The sequence below is a fragment of the Hemitrygon akajei genome, chromosome 10 (assembly GCF_048418815.1).
Source record: "Hemitrygon akajei chromosome 10, sHemAka1.3, whole genome shotgun sequence".
Classification (NCBI taxonomy): domain Eukaryota; kingdom Metazoa; phylum Chordata; class Chondrichthyes; order Myliobatiformes; family Dasyatidae; genus Hemitrygon; species Hemitrygon akajei.
This window is the reverse complement of record NC_133133.1, coordinates 1,041,399-1,053,848: the sequence shown is the minus strand read 5'-3', so window position 1 is coordinate 1,053,848 and position 12,450 is coordinate 1,041,399. Positions and strand designations below refer to the sequence as shown.

Here is a 12,450-nt window from a genome sequence, read left to right as displayed (position 1 = left end):
GCATTTGAAAGGCCCTGCCCCGATGAAAACTACAATTATTACTAAGCAACGCAGTGGTTTAATTATTGGAATACATACGTTTCTTAAGTGTTTTGTATGCATAGAAAGGTAAAATATCTACTAAGACAAACGTTTGACTGACACTAAGTAATACTGGATGTACTTGTTCCAACGTACGTACAAATCCGACTTAAGTACGGAGTCAGGAACGTAACTCGTACATAACCCGGGGACTGCCTGTATCTGTACTCTCAGATCCCTCTGTTCTACTGCACTCCTCAGTGCCCTACCATTTACCTTGTATGTTCTACCTTGGTTTTTCCTTCCAAAGTGCAATATCTCACACTTGTCTGTATTAAACTCCATCTGCCATTTTTCAGCCCATTCCTCCAACCGGTCCAAATCCCTCTGCAAGCTTTGAAAACCTTCCTCACTGTCCACTACATCTCCAGTCTTTGTATTATCAGCAAATTTGCTGATCCAGTTTGCCACATTATCATCCAGATCATTGATATAGATGACATATAACAATGGACCCAGCACTGATCCCTGTGGCACACCACTTGTCACAGGCCTCCACTCAGAGTAGCAATCCTCCGCTATCACTCACTGGCTTCTTCCATTGAGCTAATGTCTAATCCAATTTACTACCTCTCCATGTATACCTAGCGACTGAATCTTCCTAACTAACCTCCCCTGCAGGACCTTGTCAAAGGCCTTACTGTATATAACATCCACTGCCTTCCCTTCATCCACTTTCCTGGTAACTTCCTCGAAAAACTCTAATAGATTGGTTAAGCATGATCTACCATGCACAAAGCCATGCTGACTTTTTCTAGTAAGTCCCTGTCTATCCAAATACTTGTAGATCCTATCTCTTAGTATTCCTTCCAATAATTTACCTACTACCGATGTCAAACTTACTGGCCTGTAATTTCCCGGCTTACTTTTTGAGCCTTTTTTTAAACAACAGAACAACATGAGCTATCCTCCAATCCTCTGGCACCTGACCCGTGGATATTGACATTTTAAATATTTCTGCCAGGGCCCCTGCAATTTCAGCACTAGTCTCCTTCAAGGCCCGAGGGATTTATCTACTCTGATTTGCCTCAAGACAGCAAGCACCTCCTCCTCTTTAATCTGTATAAGTTCCATGACCTCCCGACTTGTTTGCCTTGTTTCCATAGACTCCATTCCAGTTTTCTTAGTAAATACAGATGCAAAAAACCCATTTAAGATCTCCCCCATATCTTTTGGTTCCATACATAGCTGACCACTCTGATCTTCAGGATGACCAATTTTATCCCTTACTATCCTTTTGCTCTTAACATACCCGTAAAGCTCTTAGGATTATCCTTTACCCTGACTGCCAAAGCAACCTCATGTCTTCTTTTAGCCCTCCTGATTTCTTTCTTAAGTATTTTCTTACACTTTCTTCTCACTGTCATACTTGATAGGTCCTATTCTTTCATGTCTTATCCTCTTGCTCTTCACATACTTGTAGAATGCCTTGGGGTTTTCCTTAATCCTGCCCGCCAAGGCCTTCTCATGGCCTCATCTGACTCCAAATTTCCTCTTAAGCTCCTTCCTGTTAGCCTTATAATCTACTAGATCTCTAACATTACCCAGCTCTCTGAACCTTTTGTAAGCTTTTCTTCTTGACCAGACTTATTACAGCCTTTGTACACTACGGTTCCTGCACCCTACCATAACTTCCCTGTCTCATTGGAGTGCACCTATGCAGAACTTCATACAAATATTCCCTGAACATTTGCAACATTTCTTCCGTACTTTTCCTTGAGAACATCTGTTTCCAATTTAAGCTTCCAATTTCCTGCCTGATAGCCTCATAATTCCCCTTACTCCAATTAAACGCTTTTCTAACTTGTCTGTTCCTATCTCTCTCCAGTGCTATTGTAAAGGAGATAGAATTATGATCACTATCTCCAAAGTGCTCTCCCATTGAGAGATCTGACACCTGACCAGGTTCATTTCCCAATACCAAATCAAGTACAGCCTCTCCTCTTGTAGGCTTATTTACATGTTGTGTCAAAAAACCTTTCTGAACACACCAAACAAACTCCATCCCATATAAACCCCTTGGTCTAGGGAGATGCCAATCTATATTTGTGAAATTAAAATTTTCCATAATGACAACTCTGTTATTATTACACCTTTCCAGGATCTGTTTCCCTATCTGCTCCTCGATATCCCTGTTACTATAGGGCGTACTATAAAAAACACCCAGTAAAGTTATTGACCCCTTCCTGTCCCTGACCTCCACCCACAGAGAATCTGTATACAATCCCTGCATGACGTCCACCTCTTCTGCAGCCGTGACACTCTCTCTGATCAACAGTGCCTCCCTCCCTGTCCTTTCTGAAACATCTAAAACCTAGCACTTGAAGTAATCATTCCTGTCCCTGAGCCATCCAAGTCTCTGTGATGGCCACCACATCACTGATCCATGCTCTAAGCTCATCCTCTTTGTTCACAATACTCCTTGTGTTAAAATAAGATACTTCTCAAACCTTCAGTCTGAGCGCGTCCCTTCTCTATCACCTGCCTGTCCTCCCTCACGAGCTGTCTCCTGTCTTTCTCTAATTGAGAGCCAGACGTCTCTTCCCCAGTCTCTTCAGTTTGGCACCTGAGAACATTTCTATCACATACAAACCTTTGATTTCTGTCCACACAAGCAGTCCTCGCATGACCTTTATCCTCCTCCACCTCACCATCTGCTCTAACACTCTGGTTCCCCTCCCCCTGCAAATCTAGTTTAAACTCCCGGAGCAGCACTGGCTAACCTACCCACAAGGATGATAGTCCCCTACCAGTTCAGGTGCAAACCGTCCCATCGGAACAGGTCCCACCTTCCCTGGAACAAAGCCCAATTGTCCAGAAACATGGAAGACCTCCCTCCTGCTCCATCTCCTTAGCCACATATTTAGCTGCAGTATCTTCCTATTTCTAGCCTCACTAGCACATGGCATGGGGGGGGGGGGGGGGGGGGCAAGCCTGAGATTGAAACCCTGGAGGTCCTTTCTTTCAACTTTGCACCTAACTCCTTAAGCTCTCTTTGCAGGACTTCCTCCTCCTTCCTATCCACGTCATTGGTTCCTACATGGACCACGACATCTGGCTGCTCACCCTCCATCCTAAGAATACTGAGAACTCGATCTGAGATATCGCGGACCCTGGCACCTGGGAGGCAACAGACCAACCGAGATTCTCGATCTCTCCCACAGAACCTCTTATCTGTCCCCCTAATTATCGAATCTCCTATCACTACTGCTCTCCTCTTTTTCCTCCTTCCTTTCTGAGCTGAGGGTCCAGTCTTGGTGCCAGAGATGCGACCACTACAACTTGTTTCTAGTAGGTTGTCCCCACCAACAGTATCCAAAACGGTATACTTATTGTTGATGGGAATGGCCACAGGGGTGCTCTGCTCTTCCTGCCTATTCCCTTTCCCTCTCCTGACAGTCACACAGCTACCTGCCTCCTGACTTTTAGGGGTGACTATCTCCCTGAAATTCCTATCTATTTCTGCCTCTGCCTCACAAATGGTCCGAAGTTCATCCAGCTCTAGCTCCCTAACTTGGTTTGTCAGGAGCTGCAGTTGGATGCACCTTTTACAGGTGTAGTCATCAGGGAGAATAGTGCTGTCCCTGATTCCCACATCCTGCATACAGAGCACTCGACTGCCCTAACTGCTGCCTCCATTACCTACTCCTAAGTTAATTAAATTAATTAAAGGAATTTATCTGACCTTACCTCACTTGGAACAAGCTCATCCTCAGCCTTTGCTCGCCAAAGCCTCAAAGCTCCATTCCTACCCTAAGCCACTAACACCACTGGCTGCTCCTCTTCAGTTACCCGTCCTTTTATTTGTCCCTGCCAATGATCTCACGAGCCCTTTACTCCTCTTCCTGCTGCAACGGTTTCTTGATGACACTGTCCCGAGTACCTGCTGCGCCCCCCTTTTTAAAGCATGCTCACCTCAGCTGCTTCCCAGTACTCAGCGCTCTCACGAGTCTTTTGCTCCTCCTCTTCCTGCTGCAGTGGTTTCTCGATCACACTTTTCTAAGATGAGGGGCCCAAAACTGCTCAGAATACTCAAGGTGAGGCCTCACCAGTATTCACCTTATGAAGTCACATCTTTGCTCTTGTATTCTATACTTCTTGAAATGAATGCGAACATAGCATTTGCCTTCATCACCACAGACTCAACCTACAAGTTAACTTTCAGGGTGTTCTGCACAAGGACTCCCAAGTCCCTCTGCATCTCAGATTCCTGGATTTTCTCCCTATTTAGAAAATAGTCCGCACATTTATTTCTACTACTAAAGTGTTTGACCATGCATTTTCCAACAATGTATTTCATTTGTCACTTCCTTGGCCATTCTCCTAATTTTCCTGTCCATCTGCATCCTACCTGTTTCCTCAATACTACCTGCCCCTCCACCAATCTTCATATCATCTGCAAACTTGGTAACAAAAGCCATCATCTGAGTCATTTATATACAGCATAAAAAGAAGTGGTTCGAACACCAACCCCTGCGGAACACCACTAGTCACTAGCAGCCAACCAGAAAAGGATCCTTTTATTCCCACTCGCTGCTTCCTACCCATCAGCCAATGCTCTAACCATGTTAGTAACTTTCCTGTAATACCATGAGCTCTTAACTTGGTAAACAGCTTCTTGTGTGGCACCTTGTCAAAGGCCTTCTGGAAATCCAAATATACAATATCCACTGCATCCCCTTTCCCTATCCTATTTGTAATCTCCAAAAAATTCTAACAGGTTCATAAGGCAGGACTTTTGCTGAAGGAAACCATGCTGACTTTGTGCTATCTTGTCTTGTGTCACCAATTACTCCATAACCTCATCCTTAACAATTAACTTTAACATCTTCCCAGCTGCTGTGGTTATGCCGACTGGTCTGTAATTTCCTTTCTGCTGCCTTCCTGCTTTCTAAAGAGTGGAGTTACATTTGCAATTTTCCAGTCCTCTTGCACCATGCCAGAGTCCAATGATTTTTGAAAGATCATTTCTAATGCCAGCACAATCTCTTAATGCTACCTCTTTCAGAACCCTAGGGTGCAGTTAGGTGCCAAGTTAAAGGACAGGACCTCCAGGATAGCAATCTCAGGATTGCTACCAGTGCCACGTGCAAGTGGGTTTAGAAATAGTAAGATAGTGCAGATCAACACGTGGCTGAAGACATGGTGCAGGAGGGAGGGCTTCAGATTTATAGATAATTGGGCAGTTTTCCAGGGAAGGTGGGACGGTTTACATCTGAACTGGAGGGGGACAAATATTCTTGCAGGTAGGTTTGCTAGGGAGGGTCCAGTGGATTTAAACTAGATATGAGGGGGGAGGGGAACCAGAGTGTAGGAACAGATGTATGGGAGAAGGAAGAAAAAGAAGACAGTAAAGTTCTTTGTACTGTTAGAGATAAACAGAGAGGAAGAGGTGGAGAATTTCTTAAATGCACTTATTTTAATGTTAGGAGCATTGTAAGAAAGGTGGATGAGCTTAGAGCATGGATTGATACCTGGAAATATGATGTTGTAGCTATTAGTGAAACATGGTTGCAGGAGGGGTGTGATTGGCAACTAAATATTCCTGGATTTCGTTGCTTCAGGTGTGATAGAATCGGAGGGACAAGAGGGGGAGGTGTTGCGTTGCTTGTCAGAGAAAATACTACAGCGGTGCTCTGGCAGGATAGATTAGAGGGCTTGACTAGGGAGCCTATTTGGGTGGAATTGAGGAATGGGAAAGGTATAGTAACACTTATAGGGGTGTATTATAGACCACCTAATGGGGAGTGAGAATTGGAGGAGCAAATTTGCAAGGAGATAGCAGGTATTTGTAGTAAGCACAAGGTTGTGATTGTGGGAGATTTTAATTTTCCACACATAGACTGGGAAGCCCATACTGTGAAAGGGATGGATGGTTTGGAGTTTGTAAAATGTGTACAGGATAGTTTTTTGCAGCAATACATAGAGGTACCAACTAGAGAAGGGGCAGTTGGATCTTCTGTTAGGGAATGAAATAGGTCAGGTGATGGAGGTATGTGTTGGGGAGCACTTCGGGTCCAGTGATCACAATGCCATTAGTTTCAATATAATTATGGAGAAGGATAGGACTGGACCCAGGGTTGAGATTTTTGATTGGAGAAAGGCTAACTTTGAGGGAATGCAAAAGGATTTAGAAAGAATGGATTGGGACAATTTGTTTTATGGGAAGAATGTGATAGAGAAATGGCGGTAATTTAAAGGTGAAATTTTGAGGGTACAGAATCTTTATGTTCCTGTTAGGTTGAAAGGAAAGGTTAAAAGTTTGAGAGAGCCATGGTTTTCAAGGGATATTGGAAACTTGGTTAGGAAAAAGAGAGATATCTACAATAAATATAGGCAGCATGGAGTAAATGAGGTGCTCGAGGAATATAAAGAATGTAAGAAGAATCTTAAGAAAGAAATTAGAAAAGCTAAAAAAAGATACGAGGTTGCTTTGGCAAGTAAGGTGAAAATAAATCTGAGGGTTTCTACAGTTATATTAATAGCAAAAGGATAGTGAGGGATAAAATTGGTCCCTTAGAAAATCAGAGTGTCAGCTATGTGTGGAGCCGAAAGAGATGGGGGAGATTTTGAACAATTTCTTTTCTTCGGTATTCACTAAGGAGAATGATATTGAATTGTGTAAGGTAAGGGAAACAAGTAAGGAAGTTATGGAGACTATGACAATTAAAGAGGAGGAAGTACTGGCACTTTTAAGGAATATAAAAGTTGATAAATCTCCTGGTCCTGACAGGATATTCCCTAGGACCTTGAGGGAGGTTAGTGTAGAAATAGCAGGAGCTCTGACAGAAATATTTCAAATGTCATTAGAAACGGGGATGGTGCCAGAGGATTGGCCTACTGCTCATGTGGTTCCATTGTTTAAAAAGGGTTCTAAGAGTAAACCTAGCAATTATAGGCCTGTCAGTTTGACGTCAGTGGTGGGTAAATTAATGGAAAGTATTCTTAGGAATGGTATATATAATTATCTGGATAGGCAGGGTCTGATTAGGGACAGTCAGCATGAATTTGTGCGTGGAAGGTCATGGTTGACAAATCTTATTGAATTTTTTGAAGAGGTTACGAGGAAAGTTGACGAGGGGAAAGCAGTGGATGTTGTCTATATGGACTTCAGTAAGGCCTTTGACAAGGTTCTGCACGGATGGTTAGTTAGGAAGGTTCAATCGTTAAGTATAAATATTGAAGTAGTAAAATGGATTCGACAGTGGCTGGATGGGAGATGCCAGAGTGTAATGGTGGATAACTGTCAGGTTGGAGGCCGGTGACTAGTGGTGTGCCTCAGGGATCTGTACTGGGTCCAATGTTGTTTGTCATATACATTAATGTTCTGGATGATGGGGTGGTAAATTGGATTAGTAAGTATGCAGATGATACGAAGATAGGTGGCGTTGTGAATAATGAAGTAGGTTTTCAAAGCTTGCAAAGAGATTTAGGCTAGTTAGAAGAGTGGGCTGAGCGATGGCAGTTGGAGTTTAATGCTGATAAGTGTGAGGTGCTACATTTTGGTAGGAATAATCCAAATAGGACATACATGGTAAATGGTAGGGCATTGAAGAATGCAGTAGAACAGAGTAATCTAGGAATAATGGTGCATAGTTCCCTGAAGGTGGAATCTCATGTGGATAGGGTGGTGAAGAAAGCTTTTGGTATGTTGGCCTTTATAAATCAGAGCATTGAGTATAGGAGTTGGGATGTAATGTTAAAATTGTAGAAGGCATTGGTAAGGCTGAATTTGGAGTATTGTGTACAGTTCTGGTCACCGAATTATAGGAACGATGTCAACAAAATAGAGAGAGTACAGAGAAAGTTTACTAGAATGTTACCTGGGTTTCAGCACCTAAGTTACAGGGAAAGATTGAACAAGTTAGGTCTTTATTCTTTGGAATGTAGAAGGTTGAGGGGGGACTTGATAGATGTATTTAAAATTATGAGGGGGATAGATAGAGTTGACGTGGATAGCATTTTTCCATTGAGAGTAGGGGAGATTCAAACAAGAGGACATGAGTTGAGACTTAGGGGGCAAAAGTTTAAGGGTAACATGAGGGGGAATTTCTTTACTCAGTGAGTGGTAGCTGTGTGGAATGAGCTTCCAGTAGAAGTGGTAGAGGCATGTTCGGTATTGTCATTTAAAGTAAAATTGGATAGGTATATGGACAGGAAAGGAATGGAGGGTTATGGGCTGAGTGCAGGTCGGTGGGACTAGGTGAGAGTAAGCAATCGGCACAGACTAGAAGGGCCGAGATGGCCTGTTTCCGTGCTGTAATTGTTAAATGGTTATAGTCTGGGTGACTTGTACCTTTTGTCTTTCAGCTTTTTGAGCACCTTTTCTCTTGTAACAGTAACTGCACCTGCTTCTCTTCCTTCCCACACTACAACATCAGACACCCTGCTATTGTCCTCCGCAGTGAAAACTGATGTAGAATACTCATTTAGTTCATCAGCCATCTCCTTGTCCCCTGTTGTTATTTCTCCTGCCTCATTTTCTAGCACTCCTATATCCACTCTCATTTCTCTTTTATTTTTAACATACTTGAAAAATCTTTTACAATCCACATTGATATTGTTTGCTAGCTTGCTTTCATGTTTCATCTTTTCCCTTCTAATGACTTTTTTTAGTTTATGTAGGTTTTAAAAGCTTTGCAATCCTCTATCTTCCCACTAATTTCTAAACTAAGTACATGTTTGGCACGGCTTTTTGGGCCAAAGGGCCTGTATCATGCTGTAGGGTTTCTATGTTTAATTTTTGCTTTGTTGTATGCCCTTTCTTGTGCTTTTACAATAGCTTTGACTTCCCATGTCAGCCATGATTGTACTATTTAACCATTTGAGTAGTTTTTCATTTTTGGAATGCACATGTCCTGCACCTTCCTCATTTTTCCCCAGAAACACACATCTTTGCTGCTCTGCTGACATCCCTGCCGGCATCTCCTTCCAATTTACCTTGGCCAACTCTTCTCTCATACCACTGTAATTTCCCTTACTCCACTGAAATACTGCAACATCAGACTACTTTCTCCCTGTCAAATTTCAAGTTGAACTCAATCATATTGTGTTTCCAAGAGTTCTTTTACCTTAAGCTCCCTAATTGCCTTTGGTTCCTTACATAACACCCAGCCCAGTATAGATGATCCCCTAGTAGGCTCAACAACAAGCTGCTCTAAAAAGCTATCTTATGGGCATTCAACAAACTCACTCTTTTGAGACCACAACTGGAACAACATCATACCTGGCAATCTGTAATATTGCAACAAGATCATCCACCTTATTTCTTATACTATGTGCATTTAGATATAACAGCTTGAGTACTGTATTTGCTATGCTTTCTGACTCTGCATCCCTAATGATTGGATACTCAGCCTGTTGGCTGCATCTAAGCCCCATCACCTAGATGCCCTACCTGACAATTTGACTGCATGCTATCATTATTTTTTTTACCATCCGTCCTATCCTGTGTCCCTTCACTCTGGTTCCCACCTCTCTGCCAAGTTAGTTTATTTGAGGCAGAGGAGATAGATTCTTGCTTGGTTAGGGCATGCAGGGATACGGGGAGAAGGCAGGAGATTGGGGCTGAGAGGAAAATTGGGTCAGCCAGGAGGAAATGGCGGAGTATACTCAATGAGTCAAATGGCCTAATTCTGCTACTGTATCTTATAACTAATGTGGTTGGAGTTGACTTTTAATACTAAGATGGGCTAACGAAGAAGCACAATTTCAGAATAAGGTCTCGTTCATTTCAAATGTAGGTGAGGAAGAATATATTCTGTGAGAATTCTTTACCCCTTTGAAGACCAGGAGGATGAGCCTTTGAATATATTCAGAGCCAGGATGTATTTCTGTTCAGTAAGGAAGTTGAGGGTTATAATGAACTGGGCAGAAGGCAGAGTTATGGGAAGGTCACAACAGTCACTGAAATTCAGGAAAACCTGATTCTGGGAATATGAAATAAATGTGAAGTGCTGGAACTGCCCAGCAGGTCAAGCAGCATCTCTGAACAGAGAAGTTGTTAATTTTAAATCACTGGCCAATCAGGCTGGAAAAATGAAAATGTGTGTATTAATTTGCTGTGAGAGGGGTGGAGAAGACAAAGGGAGTGTCTTTGGTAGGGTGAGTGCCCTGGTTGTCCAGGTCTCCATCCTGTTATCAACTTTCCTGTGTCTCCACCCCTCTCTATTCACAACATAAACACTGTATTTTTCTACTTGTGATGAAATGTTGACTGTATCGTGCTACACTGCAGCTGCCTGACTGGGCATTTCCAGTGTTGTTATTGTGTCAGATCTGCCATGATGGAGCAAGGCAGATTACCATTCAGATGACTCCTGCATCTTTGTTTCTAAAGCTTAAAGATAATCCCCTGCAAAGGACAATTAACTTTGTCATTGAGGAAATCTGTGTTATGAGCTTCTTTGAGAGTGTGCTTTCAGGATAAGATACATCTGTAATGTGTGTGCATGCTCTTAAAATCCTTTCCAGAAACTAATCTGATTTCAGTTATACTCTTTGTTATTCCCTGTAGCTGCAGACAAACACTCTACTTCCAGCGCAAATCCTACAAAGCAAGGAGGATCAGTAATGACTAAGCGCTTATCTTCATCCTCCACAGCTCTGCTCAACTCTCCTGACAAAGGTGAGTGCACGATTCTAGAGTAGGAAGTGCTGATCAGCTGATGCACCAATTGTGTCATCTGTCCTTTAAAGCATTGTGTTGATTTTCAACAGATGGACGTGATGAATTTGGAGTGTATGCCTTTTACATTGGTTTCCACCGATGAGTAACGGTAAACTGTAACCTCTCAAAGTTGGGCCTAATTGATTGCATGGGTAGAGTGGGCCAGCATTAAAGACTTGCATTGGGCTCCTCAGCTCACCAATGAATGAGGCTTTCTCTATTTGAGAAGATGGGCACTGATTGCAAGCTTCCCAGATGTCTTATAAGACAAAGAACTTTAACCTGTTTCCCTAAATGATACTAAATGTGCAAGTCACTAATGATGGACCTACTACCTTTATCTTAGGGTACGAATCAGTTCCAATATACTGTTAACCATTTTCTGAAAATACTGACTGCTGTGACAGAATATTTCACACTGCTGTTACCCAGAGCACATGGATCACACAACATGGCCAATAGAATTCAATTGAGATTAATTCTCGGTATTGCTAAATGTGCCCTATATTTGGGCAATGATCAGTGCAGTAGTGCTGATTTCAGGAAAATGGTTCAAATATCCGTGTCCTTGCTGCACTATACAGCTCTCCCTTCTCTGGAATCTTTCAGATTTACAGATCCTCCCATCTGGAAATAATTTCCCAAATGACTTCAAAAGTACGTTAGAACATCTGATTATCCACCGTGCTAACTTTCGTCTAGTCACCTTGGGTTGGGAACTTGCTTTGTAAAGCTGTTACTTTCTCCTTACTGTGTTCAAACTAATTCAATCAAAATTTCCCTTCTGTTTAAAACTCCCTCTTGGTTATTTTAGAATATAATTTTTATTTGGCTAACTGTTATTACTCCAGTCACACCTGTGTACCTCAGAAAATAAAAATCAAAAATTGGGGCTCACTGCATTGATTAGATGTAGGAATGTGGATTAGGTATAGTGTTCAGGTTTGGGATTTTAAAGTGGGTTTGCAGAAAGCTAATGCCAGTTGCATTGTCCCTATTATTCAAAGATTCACACCGAAAATCAGAGAGAGACTTGAACTTTATGTATCCCTTTCATAGTGTTCCAAAGCTTTTCACAGCTGTTATCATTGTTACGATTCAGGGAAATAAAGTTGCTGGTTTTGTACAGCAAGCCATAAGACATAGAAACAGAATTAGGCTATTCAGCCCATCAAGTCTATGCATTTGCCCCATTGGATCTGCTCATCAATCACCCACATGGACATCCAATAAACAGCATAGAACACCACAGCACAGAACCTGCCCTTTACCACCGAGTCTGTGCCATACCATTAATCAGCCTGTCCCATCGACCTGCTCCCAGACGATAGCCCTCCATACCCCTCCTACCTGTGTACCTATCCAAATTTCTCTAAACTGTTGAAGTCAAACCCATATCCACCACTTACGCTGGCAACTTGTTCCATGTGAAATGGACATTCAGCTTAAGTGTCTTGCTGGTGTTTGTACTCCCCATCAGTGCTCTTTCACGCCATCTAATTCATCCTGCCCTTTTAAAACACATTTTCTCCCATCCATCCTAGTCTAGATAGACCACTCTATCACGGTTCTCCACTAGATATCCCAGAGCTTTCCCTTTGAGGAAAAGAGTTGCAAAGACAATTGTTTGAGAGAAAATATATTTGTGTCATATCTCTCTTACCAACAGGCAATCCCTCATTCATAAACAATGACCCTTC

At 42.4% G+C, this 12,450-nt stretch overlaps 1 protein-coding gene across 1 annotated transcript in view; it reads left to right on the top strand.

The window, feature by feature from the left end:
- Positions 1–12,450, top strand: part of map7d3 (MAP7 domain containing 3) — a 152,740-nt gene that overhangs the window by 121,543 nt on the left and 18,747 nt on the right. The window contains exon 7 of the mRNA XM_073059857.1: positions 10,598–10,708. Within this exon, the coding sequence (XP_072915958.1) occupies positions 10,598–10,708 (111 nt within the window). The remainder of the gene's footprint in view (positions 1–10,597; positions 10,709–12,450) is intronic.